Below are 21,977 nucleotides of genomic sequence, written 5' to 3'. Positions count from 1 at the left end.
CCCCCCCCTCATCCGCCCCAAAACAACTATCTGTTAATATCAAATCTCCGTGTACAATGTTTAGTAATGTTGCAAAAGGTGACTCAGTCCTGAAGTGGTGACTTCCCTGGAGGCGTGGGTTCAAACCTGCTGAGGACCAGGAAAACAAACAAGAAAAGGCAGCAATACAAGGGCATCCAGGAGTCATGACCTGGGTGCGGCCCGGCCCCCTTAGAGTGTAAGGAGTTTAGGGCCGAAACACTTGACTCAGGGGCGCTTCTTCTCTGAAGACCTTGTACTGTCCAGCTCTCCCTAGACTTTCTCATCACTCACAAACTATAAAAGAAGTGAATGTTATACATCATATTTGAGGTGATCATGACTGCTTCTTTTCCAGCTTCATCTTTCTCTGCCTGTGTGGGCTGCATTTCCCACATCCACTTGTATACGTACGAGTGGGATTTCACCAATATGACTGTTTTTACCACACTGTTTAGGCAGCCACTCTCCGTTTTCAAATTCAAGGGTATGCATGCACGGTAGGTCCCTGTTTCCGTAACCCTCCGAACACTGACATGAATGACAGAATTCAGGAATAGAATGACATGATGCATATTTGATCTGCGTGTGTACAGACATGAAGGGGATGCAGGAGCCAGCAGGTCCGCTCATTTGTTGACCTGGGAGATCACAAAAATCTCCACACTTCACCCACCATGGGTGCTGAAAAATGAGCATCAAACTCAGAGAAACTCAGACGAAAATCCAGTGCTGTAACCATTTGGTCATCGCACTTGTCATTGATGCTGCTGAAGTTTTCTTCCTTGTGCATTTGAAACTCTCAACCAAACACACACACACACACACACACACACACACACACACACACACACACAGTGTTACCAAAGAGAAAAAAAAAAGAAAAAGAATCAGATAAGTAAATGATCAGCAACTCACACTAAACACACAAATACATACAATACCACACCAAAAATGTAAAACACTGAAAATAAAATCAATCACTTACACTACAGATAAGTATCATATCCTTAAAAAACCTTAACCCCCCCCCCCCCCCATACACACACACACCTCCCCCCCTCCCAAAAAAAACAACAACAAAACCTAAAACAAAGGATATAGGACAGGTTGCTCACAATGAAGACAAAGGAGGACTAAAAGTAAAAAACAGCCCTTTTCAACCAAGATCTATGATCACTGATTTTGGCAGTTACCCCAAAACTAAACACAAGTAATTGGGAAGTATAGGTAATAACAATCATCAAGTAATCATAACATTAACGATGATCACTATCAAAACCTTAAAAAAAAACTAAACCCCCACCCCAAAAAAAACCCCCAAAACAGACCCCCTCCCACTCAGAAAACAATAAACAAAAAATACCCGATCCCGCCCCACCCCCCCCAAGAAAAAACAGCAACAAAAAAAACACAAAAAAACACACACCTTAAATAGAGGAAAACAGGACAGACAGATAGATTAGACTGACAGACAGACAGACAGACAGAGCAGTCCTACTTACTGTACGTCGGTTCCGGTACATGGGTTTCCCAAACTCATCTCTACAATCCATGCCTGGCCCTGCAGCGATCATGGTGGAGAGTTCTCCCCCCTCCAACAGCGGGTTCTGGAACCAAAGAAACAGTTTTTCTTCTTTTTTTTTTTCATACATATACATATGCTTTTAATTCAGTGTTGATGATGGAAATCATATCTGTGTAGCTTCAGTTACTAGCAACCAGCTGGTTTTGTGGGCTCAGTGAGTTGTTCATTCACTCAATCTCCTCTACATACATTTCTCTGTCATATTTCTGGTCTTTGACCTGTCTCTACATTTCTCTGACATACAGTCAGGTCAGGTCATTAGATCTGCTACTGGTAACCTGTAATCCAGTACAACCTGTTCAGGGTCGGGTTGCCGGCGACTAAACCGGCACTCCCACTGCTCCCTTCCGGGACTGGTGAGGCAGGTGGCTAGACACCCTTATGGAGATCCATAAAAGGGCGTCGGCTCAGGAGAGCCACCGACAGCCATCTAGCTCCACTGTGCTGTGTGCATGTCACACACAGTTGGCCCCCGGGGTGTGTCTACCCATGCATGCGAAGTCTGGATCCGGCAGAATCTGCGGAAGAAACCTATCGGTTCAACAGAGAGGAAGGCGGTTACAGCAACGCACTGTGGAGTGCAGAGAGCAAGATGAGACACCGAAAGGATATCTTGGTCATCCACTGCATCCGTGCTCATCCTCCAGTCGTCTTGACTTAGTCTTGCCACTGGAAATTGGTGGACCCGGACGAGAGAGTGAGGTCGACGTTGCGCAACTCCTCTTCACTTTAAACAAACTCATCGCGCAAGTCATCAGTCATCCAAAATGACCTTTCATCCTTCATCATTTCATCACCCCCAAGTCCTGTGGCGACAGGCGAGCGATGAAACGACAGGTGTGGGTACACTGGCAGTCGCAGCCGCAGACCTGCACGCAGGCGGCTCAGGCCATAGGGTCGTTCTTCGTCGACAGGAGCAGCGATGGAGCTCGGCAGCCGTCTGAGCAGCCCTCTTTAGGAATGCACTGCTCACCTCCCTGGCATGAGGAAGGGGCTAGAAAAGGTGCCCTAAAAATTGCCTGCTCCATACCACCCTGGCCAGCATACCGCGGCTGGCGGGCACCCTACATCAGCGGTCGAAACAAAAAGAAAGAAAAGAAAAAAACAAGGATCGTTCCTCTCACCATTGGTGCTTGGAACATAAGGACTCTCCTGGACAGAGATAACGCGGACAGACCCCAAAGGAGAACGGCACTAGCTGCATCCGAACTCGCCAGATACAACATTGACATCGCAGCCTTGAGTGAGACTCGGCTTGCTGGCGAAGGCGAGCTCTGTGAACGGGGATCTGGTTACACCTTCTTCTGGAGTGGACGAGGAAGCGAAGAGCAACGTGAGGCTGGCGTTGGTTTTGCAGTAAAAACAGCACTTGTCAGCAAGCTAGCTGGAATCCCAAAGGGAGTCAATGATAGGCTTATGACCATGAAACTCCCGCTGGCATCTGGCCAGAAACACCTCACCATCGTCAGTGCCTACGCCCCAACCATGACCAACCCGGATGAAGTGAAGGCGAAGTTCTACGAGGACCTTCACTCTGTCATTGCTGCTGTCCCTAAAGCAGACAAGCTCATCATTCTTGGGGACTTCAATGCTAGAGTTGGCTCTGACTACATCTCCTGGGATGGAGTGATTGGAAAGCACGGTGTCGGCCACTGCAACCCAAATGGATTGCTTTTGCTTCAGACTTGTGCAGAGCACGAACTGCTGATAATGAACACAGTTTTCTGCCTCCCTACCCGTAACAGGACGTCATGGATGCACCCACGCTCAAAGCATTGGCATCTCATCGATTACGTCATCGTCAGGAAAAGGGATAGGCAAGATGTACGTGTAACAAAGACCATGTGCGGCGCCGAGTGTTGGACAGACCATCGCCTTGTAGTCTCGAAGCTGAATATTCGAATCCAGCCCAAGAGACGCCCCCAAGGCCAGAAGGCTCCAAAACGGCTCAACATCGCTAAGCTGAATAACATCACCATCAAACAGTCCTTTGTGGAACTGCTGGAAGATCGTCTGGAATCCGCCTCTCTGGACAACCAGAATGTGGAGTCTGACTGGAGGACCCTGCGTCAGCTGATCTATAGTACAGCTTCAGAGACCCTGGAACCCAATACCAGAAAGCACAAAGACTGGTTTGATGAAAACTGTGATGAAATCAAGCAGCTTCTGGATGAGAAACGCCGTCTGCATCAAGCCTACCTGAGCAACCCAAAGTCCACATCAAAAAAGGATGCGTACGATGCCATCCGCAGGACTGTTCAGCAAAAGTTACGCCAGATGCAGGATAAGTGGCTGAGTGACAAAGCTGATGAGATCCAGGGATATGCTGACAGGCACGATATGAAGAGGTTCTATGATGCCTTAAAAGAAGTCTACGGCCCCACATCCTCAGGATCATCCCCCCTCCTCAGTGCAGATGGGAATACCTTGATCACCGAGAAGGAGAAAATTCTCGAACGCTGGGCTGAGCACTTCAACAGTGTCTTAAATCGCCCTTCCTCCATAAATGATGAAGCCATAGACCGTCTCCCACAAGTCCCCATCAACGAAGCACTGGACGATCCGCCAACACTTCTTGAGACCCAGAAAGCAATCCGTCTGCTATCCAGTGGCAAAGCACCTGGCTCAGACTCCATACCAGTTGAGGTCTACAAGGATGGAGGCACTGTGCTGACTGAGAAGCTCCATCAGCTGTACTCACTCATGTGGAAAGAAGAGACGATCCCCCAGGATTTCAAAGATGCATCTATCATTCACTTGTACAAGCGAAAGGGGAACCGGCAAGCCTGTGATAACCATCGGGGTATTTCCTTGCTCTCCATCGCAGGCAAGATACTTGCCAGGATCCTACTAAACCACCTCACAGCACACCTTGACGAAGGTCATTTGCCTGAGAGCCAATGTGGATTCCGGAAAGAGCGCGGAACCACCGACATGGTGTTTGCTGCAAGGCAGCTGCAAGAGAAATGTCAGGAGCAAAATGTTGATCTGTTCTCCACCTATGTCGACCTCACTAAGGCCTTCGACACCGTGAGTAGAGAGGGACTGTGGAAGATCATGGCCAAGTACGGATGCCCTCGGAAATTTATTTCCTTGGTCAGCCAATTCCATGAAGGCATGCAGGCTCGAGTCCAGGACAATGGCGAAACATCTGCTCCTTTTGCTGTCACAAATGGTGTCAAGCAGGGCTGCGTCCTGGCTCCAACGCTGTTCAGCCTCATGTTCTCTGCAATGCTTACTGATGCCTTCAGAGATGGCGATGTTGGAATTGGCCTAACGTACCGAACAGATGGCAAGCTGTTTAACCTCAGAAGGCTTCAAGCAAAAATGAAGGTCATGACAGACATCATCAGAGACTTTTTGTTTGCTGATGATTGTGCTCTCAACGCTGGATCTGAAGCTGACATGCAACTCAGCGTCGACAAGTTTGCCACTGCCAGCAGGAACTTCGGCCTTACCATCAGCACGAGGAAAACTGAAGTTCTCCATCAGCCAGCCCCAGGGAAACCCTACGTTGAGCCCAACATCACAGTCAACGGTCAGAGACTCAGTGCGGTGGAGCGGTTCACATACCTTGGCAGCACACTATCACGAAATGCGACCATCGACGATGAAGTGAACGTCAGGATTGCAAGAGCAAGCGCAACTTTTGGCAGACTCAGTGCAAATGTCTGGAACAGAAGAGGCATTAGTCTTGAGACCAAGCTAAAGGTCTACAGAGCAGTAGTTCTCCCCACACTACTGTATGCCTGCGAAACTTGGACAGTGTACCAACGACATGCCAAGAAGCTGAACCACTTTCACACAACATGCCTCAGGAAGCTACTGAACATCAAGTGGCAAGACAGGACCCCAGACACAGAGGTGCTCGCAAAAGCCACCCTTCCCAGCATCTTCACTATCCCGATGCAGTCCCAGCTTCGCTGGGCTGGACACGTGGCGCGCATGCCAGACCATCGGCTGCCCAAAAGGCTCTTCTATGGCGAGCTGCAACAAGGGAAGAGATCACACGGAGGTCAGAAGAAGCGCTTCAGAGACACTCTGAAAGTCTCTCTTAAAGCGTTTGATATCAACCCTGAATCCTGGGAGGAATCTGCAGTGGACCGTGACAAATGGCGCGCTGCTGTGCACCAAGTTATGCGAGGCCAACAGGACTGCTGCAGCTGTTCAGAAGAGGCAGGCCAGAAAGTCATGGGCAAACAAGCCCCCTGACAATGATATGCCTGTCTTTGTCTGCCCCAACTGTCAGCGAACATTTCGTGCGCAGATTGGACTATTCAGTCATCTGCGCATTCACAGATAGATTCATGTGCATCCTCCCCCCCCACCCCACCACCACCCTCCCCCCATCCCCCAGCTGGATGACAACGATGGTCATCATCGATCTCGATGGACACACCACCACATTTCTCTGTCATATTTCTGGTCTTTGACCTGCCTCTACATTCACTTTTCGTTTCCTTTTTTCCTGGTCTTCTGCTTAACAATCATATCTTCAAAGAGGTCAAAGTGAATAAGCAGCAAAACTGAATCAATAAATAAACAGATGAATAAATCAATTATTTACAGGAAGAAAAAGACTTACTACACAAAAAAGCACACACACACACACACACACACAATCTACAGAATGAATACACATTTCCTTCTCACATCATAAGTTATCTTCTCACATTCTTATACTATAGGCTGTCACAATCATTTTTTTTCTGAAGTACTTTATCATAATGATCAACACAATCTCACAGGTATCATGCCATATGCCAGACACGCCAACATCACACCTTGCTGACTTCTCTTCATGTGTTCTTCAACCATTCCCATGTGGTACTGAAAGGTAAGTGCCTATAATGTGTGTGTTCTTCAACCATTCCCACGTGGTACTGAAAGGTAAGTGCCTATGATGTGTGTGTTCTTCAACCATTCCCACGTGGTACTGAAAGGTAAGTGCCTATAATGTGTGTGTTCTTCAACCATTCCCACATGGTACTGAAAGGTAAGTGCCTATAATGCGTGTGTGTGTGCCTGTTCTCCAATTATTCCCATGTGGTACTGAAAAGTGCCTATAATGTGTGTGTGTATGCCTGTTCTTCAATTATTCCCATGTGGTACTGAAAAGTGCTTATAATGTGTGTGTGTGTGTATGCCTGTTCTTCAATTATTCCCATGTGGTACTGGAAAGTGACAATGTGTGCGTATATATATATACTGGTATATGTATATATAACAGTAAAGAGTGGTAACTCTCTCCATTCACAAGATACACAACTAACTTCAAGTCAGTGCTGCTTACGCTACCGATTCAGCTAGCACACAGGTAAATAAAAGGTACATTGGAACAAACCCAGACACTTCCTCAAAAAAGGAAGCGCCGGGACTGTCCTTATACTGATCATTTGACATGTGCACACAGCAGCAATGACAGAAGAAATGTGCAAACACAAATTAGCTTTTATTCAAGACTGGCATAGCCTCTTTAATCCTGAACAAGCCACACAGAACACATGCATAATACAGAACAAACACATGGTTGCCTCGGTGGTTTTTCAACTGGAATTAACAAACAATGAGGCCAGGAGATTAAATGATTAACAAACAGTAAAGAGTGGTAACTCTCTCCATTCACAAGATATATATATCTGTCCTCCAATTATTCCCAAGAGGTTGACTAAGATGGATACTTCTAGCACCTACCCTCAGACAGAGACCAAGCTCTAAGAGCTTTACAAACACAGACTTACTTGCACAAAATGCTGCCCTACCTGGGTAGAGCTGACTGACAGCTGGCTGAGCTGTCTTTAGGCGCTCATCATCTGGTTCCTGTGTCAGCCAGGTCTCAGTCATGCACACGCATACACGGACGCTTAAGACTGACTACTGGTGGGTAAGTTAAATGACTCTGTGAGTGTGTGTGTGTATGTCGGCATCATGTCTCTTTTTTATGCAGTTCTAGTCAGTGGTGGTGCATTGTTCATGACAAAGGTATGGATGTTGAGGTTGGTCATCTTCGATGATTATCTTTGCTTTGCTTGCGCTGACTGTCCATGACACACACACATCAAAACTACTGCTTTCCCCCACCACATCACGAAGTGGCTTATATTGTATAATTAATCATCACATCATTTTGTATTGTATTGTATTGTATTGTATTGTATTGTATTGTATTGTAATTTGCACTGGTTTTTTTTTGAGGGGGTTGGTCTCAACAGATTTCTCTGCATGAAACTGGGGATGTAGAAAATCCCTGTCTGCATAGGGGATTCAAACCTCAACCCTTGGACACCAGCTTCTTCCTAATCAGCATTACACCATCTGACCACCAGTTCCACACACGACACTAGAGACACAGGGTGACACACTACCTCAGCGGCCCCCACACGAGAGTTGTCCTTGGTGCTTTTCTCATTGCTGAACGTCCGCCACTCCGACCCCACGTCCACCACTCTGAAACAGTCCACCAACGTCAAGGTCACAAAACAAGCACCTGTACAACAAATGAAAATTCTTTTAAGTGAATACAAGAACCTATGATAAGCACTCTTTCATCTTTGGTGCTGTCTGGAATAACTTTCTCACATCATATCCGTTTATATCTGACTCCCTCTCTGCCTCTAATTCTCCAATGAAAGTTCATCTTTTCGAAAACGGTCTGTAAGCTCTCTCAGTTTCTGACTTCTTCAGTATATATCTTGAATACATATACGGGTGCAATAGCTTAGTGGTTAAAGCATTGGACTTTCAATCTGAGGGTCCCGGGTTCGAATCTCGGTGGGTAAAGGGTGGAGAATTTTCCGATCTCCCAGGTCAACATATGTGCAGACCTGCCAGTACCTGAACCCCCTTCATGTGTGTACACAAGCAGAAGATCAAATACGCACGTTAAAGATCCTGCAATCCATGTCAGTTTTCAGTGGGTTATGGAAACAAGAACATACCCAGCATGCACACCCCTGAAAACGGAGTATGGCTGCCTACCTGGCGGGGTAAAAACGGTCATACATGTAAAAGCCCACTTGTATATGAGTGAACGTGGTAGTTGCAGCCCACGAACGAAGAAGAAGAATACATATGTTCATGTGTGCATATGTAAGTATATATAGTTTTTATAGTTCACAACCCCTTCAAATGGGGCTTTGGCCTTACTGAACAGAATTCTGATTCTGATTCTGACTTGTGTTCTATGGTATAGCCCCATGCCTGCCAACTCACTCTGCCTGACTTAGCAATGAGAGGAAGGGTGTGGGAGGGAAGAGGGGAGAGGGTGATGAGAAAGAGAGTGGTCCGGTCATCAGTGGTCCATGCAGTAACAGTAATATTGTAACTTGGTAACTTCTTCTTTCATATAAATAATAAAGTGCCCTGAGCTTTCTAATCATAGAGAGAAAGTGTGCTATATAAATGATTTTTTTGGGGGAGGGTTTTAAAGTCATGAATGACTATGATTATTATAATCATTATTATCAATATCATTATCAACATCACATCATGAAATAAAATAAATAAACCACTCAAATTCATTAACTCTTTTATCTTTGTTGAAAATAGAGATGCTGAGAAAGACAGGCGATAATACAAACGAGATCAAATGAGAGAAAGAGACAGCAAGAGAGATGGCTTTTTCTTTCTTCTTTTTTTTTTTTTTCATTATGAGATTTTTGCCAAGTGGTCTCTGTTACTGTTCGGTCACTATCATATTCTTAATTATGATAATATTCACACACAGACACAGACACACAAACAAACACACAGAGACAGACACACACACAGACACACACAAACTTCCAACCCCATGGGTCCAAACCCATGCACATCAATCCATGTCAATCAAATCTGACAGCATGTGACAGCCACTATCACAACAACTGCAAGCCAGACAGCTAACCCTGACCAAGACACAACCTGCAATTAAAGTTCAAACATCTGCACCATTGACATTTGAAGTTGGGAGGTAACCCCCCTAAAACAGATATCTATGGTAACTCCAGGACTAAGTAAGAGAACTGTTTTGATATTATGACCCTTATCTCTCTCTGTGTGTGTGTGTGTGTGTGTGTGTGTGTGTGTGTGTGTGTGTGTATGTGTGGGGTGTGTGTGTGGGGTGTGTGTGTGTGTGTGTGTGTGTGTGGTGTGTGTGTGGTGTATGTGTGTGTATGTGTGAGTGTGTGTCACTGTGTGACTATGATTCAGTGAGAGGGAGGGGGTCAGAAACAGTGAGAGCGAGTGAGACAGTGTCTGTTTTTCTATATCTGCATGTGCTTTGTATGTATATAATTAATGAAAACTCGAAAGACATGTTATGACCTTACATTCAGTGGGTTCATTACGGTTTCACTTTTTTTCTTTTTTTTTTTTTACTGCAGCAATGCCAAGCATTTAATTACCGTAAAGTTTGGTCTATTGAGCGCACTGGTATATAAGCCACACCCACTAAATTTTGGAAAAAAAAGGAGGAGTTTGTATTATACTCCATGTTTGGTGTTAAATATACTTACCATGTCAAACTGATGCAAACTAGGCCTATTGGTTTGCTCTGCTTGGCCAAATTTCGTGCGGCTAACAGTGAAAAGACGGGCCCACTTAACTTTATATATACATAAGCCGCACCGGTTTATAAACCGCACTTATTTCCGGTAATGGAACACATACTGATACTACAGAAAAGCTGTTGATACTGTAGGTTATGAAATAAACACAAGCGGGAACATATCATGAATGGCAGAATTTTTTTTTTAATGGTGCACCATACTCCATGCCTGAATACACAGATAAGAACATATGCAGACTTAGGTCTCTCAAACAATGACAGAATCAAGCATGCAAGAACACACACACACACACACACGTGAAAGTATTAGGTATTTGATATATAAGATAATTTCTCATTGGGATGTATGAGCTAAGATACCTTAGTAGTACCTAAAAAAAATAAAAATAAAAAAAAATTAAAAAAAAAGAGAAGAAAATCAAATCCAAATTGAAACAACAACAAACGCTTTTTTTCCCAACTTTTCCAATATATAATTAATGAGCAGGCCAATGGTCCCGCCCCCCCTCCCCCAAAATATATGAAGTGACCTCCCTTCATTTTGCCCAAGACCATACCCTACAAGTACAACACTAGCCATCCTGAATCTCCCCAATATATATATATGAATAAATAATAATTATTATTATATTTATATAGTGCTGAATCTTGTGCAGATTCAAATCAAAGCACTTTCACACCAGTCATTCAAACACATGCATAACTCTAAAACTGGAGAAAAAAAAAAAAAAAAAAAAAAAAAAAAATATATATATATTATTATATCTGCATTAAAAAATATTCTTTAAAAATTGAAAGGCAGAAAGAAAGAAACTTAGAAAGAAAAACTTTTTTTTCTTTAGCAAGTGTGTCAGCACATGACATTGTACACTGATAGAACTGACCTGTCCCCAACCACTAAGCCACACTCAGGGCAAATCATGTCCCCGGCATGGTAGTCTTCCACCAGAGGGGCATCAGGATGCTCCGGGCAGGACACGCGAGCAGTACGACTGCAACAGTGGGAAAAGGGCACTGACAACTGCTGCTGAAAAACTTCACTACTATAAATATAAACTACTGACATCTGCAACTGAAAAGTTCAAATACATCATGCAAGAGCATTATAATGTTCAAATGGTGCTGTGCTTGAAAACCAAACATGTACATGCACGTGCGCGTATGTGTGTACACATGATTTGCGTTATCTTTGTGTCACTGTGTGCGTGCATGCATGCATGAATATATATCAATTTATTTTCTCATGTTCCATTTGCATCAATTTATTTTCTCATGTTCCATTTGAATCAATTTATTCTGACAAGCTCCTTTCATATATTTCTTTTTTTTTCACCATCTCTCTTCTTGTGAAGGATAAGATCACAATTTTTATCCCTTCACCATCCCTCTTCTTATGGAGGATAAGATCACAATTTTTATCCCTTCACCATCCCTCTTCTTATGAAGGATAAGTTCACAATTTTTATCCCTTCACCATCCCTCTTCTTATGGAGGATAAGATCACAATTTTTATCCCTTCACCATCCCTCTTCTTATGGAGAATAAGATCACAATTTTTATCCCTTCACATCACAATTTTTATCCCTTCACCATCCCTCTTCTTATGAAGGATAAGATCACAATTTTTATCCCTTCACCATCCCTTTTCTTATGGAGGATAAGATCACAATTTTTATCCCTTCACCATCCCTCTTCTTATGGAGAATAAGATCACAATTTTTATCCCTTCACATCACAATTTTTATCCCTTCACCATCCCTCTTCTTATGAAGGATAAGATCACAATTTTTATCCCATCTGCTTTTGTCATCATGAAAGGTACACTCCAAAACACAACAAATGAAAAAAAGTATTATACTTAATAATAATTACATATATATTATATGCATGCATATACGGGACCACCATCAATGTAACCCTGAATGCTAAAACTATAGATCTCTAGAGGGTATAATTATGTGCAAATTGCAGGGCATGACTGGTTTCACATAGGCGCAATCTGACTGAAGTCATAATAATGTCATTGTTGCTTTTAAATTGTAATCACATAATCACATACTTGATGTGACTTTAAAAAAGTGATTTATTGCAAGTAATTTTCAAGGTGATCCATAAATTTTCCCCTTATTTTTTTTTCAGTTTTTAACAGCATGAACTGAAATGGAATATGTATGTATTTATATATACATATATACATACATATATATATATATATATATATATATATATATATAGAACACATCCTGACTAACACACTTGAATTTGAAGATCATGTCAGCACAGTCAGCATTGGAGGAAGAACATCACAAAGTTTGGTGTGCAGATGACATCAATAGCCTGACAGGAACTGAGGAAGCAAGCAAGAACCTGCCGAGCTTGTTAAAAGGCTGGATGAAACATGAACAAGACATGGCATGGAAAATCAATGCAGAAATTGCCAAAAGACCCAAGCTGATGGCAACCTGAATGAGAAATCATCTCATGGGTAGCAAAGAAAAGATCACGGTTTATCAGCACTGTCTAGATTGAAACCTCTATGGAAGGTCAGCAACACCACCATGAAACAAAAGATCAGACACCTGCATCAACTGGTTTATCAAATCTTCCTGGGAAAGAAGAATCACAGGTACGGAAATGATAGTATATCATGGTGACATGGCAAGATACTAAACATCAGATACACTGATCACATCACCAATGAGCAAGTGGGCCACAACATCAGGCAGAATACTGGGCCATACAATTTACAAACATCTACTGACAATGACAGTTTCTGTTTTACTTAGTAATTAGTTGCAAGGAGGTACAGACTCAGATTCACATCTGTTATTACAAATCTGCTGATCTTTGCATTAATTATACACAACCCTGCTGACATCAGGTAAGAAAAAGAAACAACATTGGTATGGGCACATAACAAGATGCAAAAGCCTTGCTAGTATAGTAGTAAAAGTAAAACAATCCTAAAAGAAAAAGTTGAGGGAGGGAGACAGAGTAGAAGAAGAAAAGCAATCCATGGACTGACATTGCAGAGTGGACAGGAAAACCATTTGCCGAGACCCAGGCTTTGACACACAACTGACAGATCAGGAGGGTTAGGGGTTAGGGTTAGGGTTAGGGGTTAGGGGTTAGGGTTAGGGGTTAGGGTTTAGGGTTTGGGGTTAGAGTTAGGGTGAACAGTTCTGTACAGCACCCCAATGACTCTTCACAGAGTTAAAGGAGAAGAAAATGGAGAAGAACTGAAAGGTTAAACGTTACTTGTCTTTTATCTATTGATCAATAAACTTAAAGTACATTGATTTATCCATCTTCATGTTCAAATGGAATAAGATGTGGATATTACATTTTTATCATTGACTAAGACATTTTTTTTTTAATAAGTACTGGAAAAAAATCTAATTTACAAATCTGGAAATGGCTAAAGTAATTACTAAATTAGCAAAGATCCACAACCACAAGTATAATTTGTACTATTCTAGATGTAACATCTCAGCTGGTAACATTCACCAAAATCAAATCTTTAATTCATACACTGCATTTGTGCTTTGCTTCACACATGGTTCATAATAACTAGGCTAGCTTTCACTTTCTTGTTACAAAGTATTCATTTAAAAAACTAATAGTGTAATACTAGGTAACAGAATTAAATAATCACACAAATAATTGTCACTGGCTTACTGTTACATGGCACTATTTACATGACACTAAATTTCTTGTGTTGTTCACCACGTTCTACAATAAAAAAAATTTTAAAAATGACACAGACACACAAAAACACACACAACTTAATAATATTAATAATTATAATTTTTAAAATGACGGCGAATCAAACTGAAGCAAAAGATGTGCAAGTCATAAAGCAATAACGTCCCCCCCAAGCCTCTGAGTTGGGATGTAAACGCCTCCGAGTTGGGATTCAGAGACTTTTTTGTGTACATTTGTATTCATGTGACTTGCTAATGTGATTATCAGTCACCCGATTCGCCAACCATGCTTCAACGAATGTGCTTTCACAAACAGATTCCCTGTCAGCTTCGTGACAGTCATACCTTTTCAATTTCATTGTTCGAAAACCACGTTTTGTCATTCAATTTGAACCTTCACTGCTCTGAGTCAGCCAGCAAAAAGTAGCAATTCTTAACCAAAAATATCCACCCAAAAGCAGTGAAAATTAGAAATGAAACTTTACTGCCACATACGACAGTTTTTTTGTTTAGCTTTTTTCATACAGCAAGCAAAAATCATTTTTAGCTCCAGCCTTACCTCCGACTTGTAGACGCCATTGCTCATGTCTATCACCAACGTTGCATTGTGGGTGATTTAATACATTCGGTGATGCCCACTTATGTCGCATCAGGGAAGTACAGTTGTAATTGGACATCTCAAATAGCGTTACATCATTGTTTTTAGGAAGCCAGAATGTAAATTTTCCGCTTGCAAAGAGAAAAATATACTGCTTTTTGGTACAGCTTTGGTGTGTACACTTGATATTAAAATCTAAGAATTATTAAAAGTTATGTATTCCCCTCTCAAACAAATAAACCAGCCCAAACGAATTGCGAACGTTGTTTCCGGTTAATCGGGAATTTCCATTCACTGCATTTCACAGCCACTGATCTAAAAATAGATATCAGCGATCACAGGGCAAAGAAAAAAATTCAAGACTCTCCCCCCCACCCCCATCCGCCCCCCCCTCCCCCCTCCACCCCCAATCATGTCCTTAAAAAAAAAGTTTGCACTTTCAAAGAATGCGCCAGGAAATTGCCGGGTCAGTAACAATAACACCAGTATTGTAATCACAATAAGAAGAAGAAGATCAAAGATGAACAACAGCAGCAGCAACAACAACACAAACAATATTGATGATGGTAATAATAATAATAATAATAATAATAATAATAATAATAATAATGATTATTGATCAAGATCGAGGCATCAGTACTGGCACCGACTGAATACAGTGTCCATGCATGAGGGTCTGCATATGAAAATAATGAAAATAAAAATAGAAATTAAAAACATAAACAACCACAACAACAACAACAACATTAATAATAATAATAATAACAATAATAATAATAATAATAATTTGTATTTGTTTGTTGTTGTTTTTTTGTTTTGTTTTTTGGTTTTTTTTATCACATCAGATTTTTCTGTGTGAAATTCGGGCTGCTCTCCCCAGGGAAAGCGCGTCGCTATACTACAGCGCCACCCTTTTTTTTTTTTTTTTTTTTTTTTTTTTTGATTTTTTTTTGCGTGCAGTTTTATTTGTTTTTTCTATCGACTTGAAGTGGATTTTTCTACAGAATTTTGCCAGGAACAACACTTTTGTTGCCGTGGGTTCTTTTACGTGCGCTAAGTGCATGCTGCACACGGGACGTCGGTTTACCGTCTCATCCGAATGACAGGCGTCCAGACTACCACTCAAGGTCGTGGAGGGGCAGAAAATACTGGCCACTACATGAGCCGTGATTCGTCGAACCAGTGCGCTCAGATTCTCTCGCTTACTAGGTGGACGCGTTACTTCTAGGCCATCATTCCACGTAATGGTCTGTTTTAAGTCTGTGATGAAAAAAAAAGAAGGTTATTTCCAAACGGATTGATGAAGATGTATTGTATTGTATTGTATTGTATTGTAAACACGGGGCCACCATCGTCATAACCCTGAAAACTAAAACTGTACATGGAGAGTCTAATTACGTGCAGTGTTCTCGTGGAGGTAATAACTTGAACTTGAACTGTGTTAAGGTCCAGAAGACCTGTTTATCGCTCCGTGTTGGTCATCAGTTGTACGTAATGAGTGAGTTCTAGTTGTACTGTGCGCATTGTATTGTTGTTTCTTCTGTCCCCTTGTCCGAAGAAGGCCTTCGATCACGGCTTCTGAATGGAGAATAGAACATTGTCATCTCCTGTCTCTGTCTCTGTCTCTCTCTATGTTTCTCTGTCTGTCTGTCTGTCTGTCTGTCTCTCTTCTTCTTGTGTGTGTGTGTGTGTGTGTGTGTGTGTGTGTGTGTGTGTGTGTGTGTGTGTGTGTGTGTGTGTGTTCATGTCTCTCTCTCAGCCTCTATCTGTCTCTCTGTCTCTGTCTCTCTTTCTGTCTGACTGTCTGTCTGTTTGTTTGTTTGTTTGTCTGTCTGTCTGTCTCTCTCTCTTTCTCTCTCTCTTCACACACACACACACACACACACACACACACACACACACACACACACACAAACACACACTGACGCACGCACACAGAGATAAGTATATATAGATATATGATATCTGTTTATCTCAGTCTTCCTGTCTCTGTCTATGTCTGTATCTCTGTCTGTCTGTCTGTCTCTCATTCTCTCAGTCTACCTCTGTTTCTCTCTGTGTGTGTGTGTGTGTGTGTGTGTGTGTGTGTGTGTGTGTGTGTGTGTGTGTGTGTGTGTGTGCGTGTGTGTGTGATTATGATTTTCAGCAACACAGTTTGTTAGTCACATGTTCGTATTATTTTATGTCAGTTAACCGACTGATATATTATAATTATGATACGCATGAATGCAGTGCATTTGAATGAATGGGTCTTTACGTTTGTGTGTATGTATTTTGGTTGCTTGTTATTTACATTTATTCTTTTTCGTTTTCCTTTCAGTTCGTTGCCAACATGAGACAAATTATCCTCCTTGGCATTAGAGCTGTAAAACGCTTAATTTTGCCAATGAGAGTTTGTCATTGTCATTATCATTCTCTCTCTCTCTCTCTCTCTCTCTCTCTCTCTCTCTCTCTCTCTCTCTCTCTCTCTCTCTCTCTCTCTCTCTCTCCGTCTAACATTTTCTGCATTTCTAATCGACAAATGTTTATTTCATTGTCTTGAAGGTTTTTTTTTTTTTTCTGGGTATGCGTTCATGTGCTCTCTCTCTGTCTATGTCTGTCTATGTCTGTCTCTCTGTCTCTGTTTGTCTGTCTGTCTGTCTCTCAAACATTTATGCATTTCTAACTGACAAATGTTTATTTCGTTGCCTTGAAAGTGTTCTCTTTGTACGTGTTCATGTGCTCTCTCTGTGTCTCTCTCTGTCTCTGTCTCTGTCTCTCTCTCTCAAACATTTATACATTTCTAATTGACAAATGTTTATTTCGTTGCTTTGAAAGTGTTCTCTTTGTACGTGTTCATGTGCTCTCTCTGTGTCTCTCTCTGTCTCTCTGTCTCTGTCTCTCTCTCTCTCTCTCTCTCTCTCTCTCTCTCTCTCTCTCTCAAACATTTATACATTTCTAATTGACAAATGTTTATTTCGTTGCTTTGAAAGTATTCTCTTTGTACGTGTTCATGTGCTCTCTCTGTGTCTCTCTCTCTGTGTCTCTCTCTCTGTGTCTCTGTCTCTGTCTCTCTCTCTCTGTCTCTCTCTCTCTCTCTCTCTCATCCAGAGATGTAAAACAGAAAAAGATAAACAAGAAAAAAGAGAAGCGTATGCTTTGTCTCGGAAAGAATATGTTAAATTAAGAAAAAGAAATGAACAAGAGTTTGTAGAAGCCAGATTAAGAAAACTTAGAGAATCGGTTTGTGATTCTAAGACATTCTGGGCAATATTAAGATCAGTGAATAGAAAAGATTTTGTATATAATGAAATATCCATAGAGCAATGGCACGATCATTTTTTTGGTGTTTTCAATGAATCAGTACATAATGCAGAACAAGAAGAACACATGCAGTTAGAGGACGAGGATAATTATGAACCATTGTTTAATGATCCAATATCTAGTGAAGAGGTTATTGCCGGCATTAGACATTTGAAAACAGGAAAGAGTGCAGGGCCAGATAAAATTGTTGCAGAGATGTTAAAGAATGCAAATACAGACATTATAAGCTTTCTTGTTCAAGTATTCAACCAACTATTTGAAAGTGGTACTTTTCCTTCAGAATGGTCAAAATCCATACTTATCCCAATTCACAAAAAGGGAGATGTCAACAATCCCGACAATTATCGGGGAGTAGCGCTTACCAGTATTCTAAGTAAAGTGTACACTTACATATTGAACAAGAGACTAACCAAATGGTCTGAAAAAGAAGAAAAAATAATGGAACAGCAAGCAGGATTTAGAAGTAACTACAGTACAACAGATCACATATTTACATTGTACACACTTGTCCAAAAATACTTACTCAATAACACAAAACTTTATGTTGCTTTCATTGATTTCAGGAAGGCCTTCGATTCCGTGAATCGTAATGTATTATGGCATGTTCTGCGTGAAAGTGGTGTGAATGGCAAATTATACAATGCTCTTAGAGGTGTTTATAAGTCAGTGCTTGCATGCGTACGTGAGAAAGGTATATATTCAGAATATTTTGATTGCCCAAATGGGGTAAAGCAAGGTTGTCTTTTGAGCCCACAAATGTTCTCCTTTTTTATTAACGAATTAGCAACAGAATTGTCGAGAAAAGGAAGACATGGAATTCAATTAATTCCGGGAGCAATCGAGATATTTTTACTGTTATTTGCAGATGACGTTGTTCTTTTGTCTGGAACTGTTAGGGGTTTACAGAACCAATTAAATGCATTGAAAGAAGAAGCAGACTATTTGGGTTTAACAGTGAACATGGATAAAACTAACATTATTGTATTTAGAATGGGTGGACATCTGTCAGTGCACGAAAAATGGCTTTATGGAAATGAGGATGTTAAAGTTATAAATTCATATAAATATTTGGGAATGATATTCTCAACAAAATTAAGCTTAAATTATGCTTGGGAAGAATCTTGCAGGAAAGCAAAGAAAGGTGTTATTGAAATATTGAATTCATTAAAAAAGCTTAAGTCTATTGATTACTGTTTGTTTTGGAAAATGTTCGATACACAGATTGAACCTATACTTACATATGCAGCCGAAGTTTGGGGACTAAAGGTAAATTCACAGATGGAAAAAGTACATACTTATGCAATTAAACGTTTTTTAAATGTGCCAATTCATTCATCCAACACAATGTTATATGGGGAAACGGGCAGATATCCTTTGTATATAAGAACATTTGTAAAATGCATTAAGTATTGGTTGAAATTATTGAAACTTCCACAATCACGTTTACCCAGACAGGCTTACGAGATGATGTTGTTACAAATGGAATTAGGAAAGGAAAACTGGACTTATAGTGTAAAAAAGGTTTTGTCTGAACACGGTTTTGGAATTGTGTGGATGTATCAGGAAGTGGGAAATGAACAGCAGTTTATATCAGAATTTAGAGATAGATTGATTTGTTCTTTTAAGCAAAATTGGCATTCAGATATGGAAAGCAAAGAGAAATATAGTTGGTTTTTCTCATTCAAAAGTATATTTCATACTGAAAAATATCTAACAGTCATCACAGATAAGTGGCACAGGTTAAATTATGCAAGATTTCGGCTACGGACATTTGGTTTCAATGCAAATAAATTGTGGTTTCAACCTGCAGCATCCACAGAATTGCCATGTCCTTTGTGTGCATCTAGTGTAGATGACGAAAAACATTTTTTGTTTCATTGTAAATTATACGATAAAGTAAGAGAAAAATGTACATTTTTTTCATCTCATCTAGCTAAAAGACATGATGTTTTTTCTGTTTTATCGTCTGATGATGAATATATCATACAGTCAGTAGCTAAATTTATCTCAGAAGCACAAAAAATAAGGCATAATCACTATGATCAGAACACACCAGAGTAAATGAGGAGGATATCCATATGTAAATTTTATTTTCTTATGTTAATTTGGTAAGGTAGATAATTGATATATTGAACTATTTCACTCCTAGAATGGGTGGTCGAGTTTGATTGATTAGTTTCTTTGTGTGTGTGTGTGTGTGTGTGTGTGTTCCGCTTGCTTAATGTATCGTGAGAGAGTTATATTTAGAGATTTTGTTTGTTTGTTTGTTTGGTGATGAAATGCTGTTAAGCAGAATGTTGCTTTGCATTTAAGAGGATTTAAGAATTTATCCCCGTCACCCCCTTGTCAATAGACCATTACAGGTAATGACAATAAAAATGTCAAAGTGTCAAAGTGTCAAAGTGTCTCTCTCTCTCAAACATTTATGCATTTCTAATTGACAAATGTTTATTAATTTTCGTTGCCTCGAAGGTGTTCTCTTTGTATGTGTCCATGTGCTCTCTCTGTCTCTGTCTGTCTGTCTGTTTGTCTGTCTGTCTGTCTGTCTCTGTGTCTCTCTGTCTGGCTCTCTGTCTTTCAGTCTCCAGAGCAAAAATCGGCCATCATCAACAGAGATTTCCGATCGTGATAGAGGACAGGATCGCCGGATGCTAAAACACACTAATTAATCATGAAGAGATTTCCGATCGTGATAGCCGGTAAAATATACTAATTACGAATCATCATCATCATCAGTGATTTCCGATCGTGAAGACCGAAATAAAACACATAATTAAGTTTACTTTTGTGAACGGAGTAACATAACAACTGATGCTGATGGCTGTTTCGTGAGATATTTAATTAACAAGGCAACTGACGAACGTAGTGTCCGATATAAATGTTTCCGTGACCAGAGGTCTGTTAGTTATGGGCCATTCTTGTCTAGTGTCTGAGTCGAGTCTCCTGAGCAAAAGATCGACCAGCTGTGACTGACATTGGTTCCAGGGCACGGCCCAGGGCTATACAATGCATGGGGCCATAGCTGCTTTTTGGAATGAACACTGCCATCGAGGTAAGAGTGGTTTAAGGATACATTCTTATTATGTCTCAGAAGGTGGCAGAATGGTTAAGACGCTCATCTGCCAATACAAAGAGTCCGTGAGGGCGTGGGTTCGAATCCCTCTCTCGCCCTTTCTCCCAAGTTTGACTGGAAAATCAAACTGAGCGTCTAGCCATTCGGATGAGACGAGAAAAAGAGGTACCCGTATGCAACACGCACATGGGGCACTGAAAAAGAACCCATGGCAATGATAGTGTTGTCTTCTGGCAAAATTCTGTAGTAGATATTCACTCTGACAATTACACGAATAATATGTATATATATGCATGCTCTAAACGCCTGACTAAGCGCATTAATTTTGGTTATGCTGCTGGTCAGGCATCTGCCTAGCCGATGTGGTGTAGCGTATATGGATTTGTCCGAACGCAGTGACGCTTCCATGAGAAATGGAAACTATTGTGTATCAGTCTCAGCTGATGTTGAGCCAGTTGTGAAAGTCCCGTCAGCCTCTTGACTAAAGCTGACAAAAATGAGGTTGTATAGGTCAGAGTGTCAGAGATTGAGACTGTATGGGTCAGGGTGTCATTACTGAGATTGTATAGTCAGAGTGTCAGAGATTGAGACTGTATGGGTCAGGGTGTCATTACTGAGATTGTATAGTCAGAGTGTCAGAGATTGAGACTGTATGGGTCAGGGTATCATTACTGAGATTGTATAGTCAGAGTGTCAGAGATTGAGACTGTAGTGGTTAGGGTGTCAGAGATTGATATTGTATAGTCAGAGTGTCAGAGATAGAGACTGTATGGGTCAGGGTGTCATTACTGAGATTGTATAGTCAGAGTGTCAGAGATTGAGACTGTAGTGGTTAGGGTGTCAGAGATTGATATTGTATAGTCAGAGTGTCAGAGATTGAGACTGTAGTGGTTAGGGTGTCAGAGATTGATATTGTATAGTCAGAGTGTCAGAGATAGAGACTGTATGGGTCAGGGTGTCATTACTGAGATTGTATAGTCAGAGTGTCAGAGATTGAGACTGTATGGGTCAGGGTGTCATTACTGAGATTGTATAGGCAGAGTGTCAGAGATTGAGACTGCATGGGTCAGGGTGTCATTACTGAGATTGTATAGTCAGAGTGTCAGAGATTGAGACTAGTGGTTAGGGTGTCAGAGATTGATATT

At 41.2% G+C, this 21,977-nt stretch overlaps 1 protein-coding gene across 1 annotated transcript in view; it reads right to left on the bottom strand.

Moving 5' to 3' along the window:
- LOC143290025 (transcription initiation factor IIB-like) overlaps positions 1–14,457 on the bottom strand; it is a 42,462-nt gene extending 28,005 nt beyond the window's left edge. Inside the window, exons 1-4 of the mRNA XM_076599357.1 lie at positions 14,418–14,457; positions 11,039–11,146; positions 7,972–8,053; positions 1,524–1,628 (exon numbers count right to left, since the gene is read on the bottom strand). Of these exons, the coding sequence (XP_076455472.1) occupies positions 1,524–1,628; positions 7,972–8,053; positions 11,039–11,146; positions 14,418–14,437 (315 nt within the window). The 5' untranslated portion in view covers positions 14,438–14,457. The remainder of the gene's footprint in view (positions 1–1,523; positions 1,629–7,971; positions 8,054–11,038; positions 11,147–14,417) is intronic.
- Positions 14,458–21,977: the final 7,520 nt, after the last annotated feature.

Source organism: Babylonia areolata, chromosome 14, assembly GCF_041734735.1.
Source record: "Babylonia areolata isolate BAREFJ2019XMU chromosome 14, ASM4173473v1, whole genome shotgun sequence".
In the NCBI taxonomy this organism is placed as follows: domain Eukaryota; kingdom Metazoa; phylum Mollusca; class Gastropoda; order Neogastropoda; family Buccinidae; genus Babylonia; species Babylonia areolata.
Note: the sequence above shows the minus strand (reverse complement) of the source record. Positions and strands in the feature narration are given on the sequence as shown.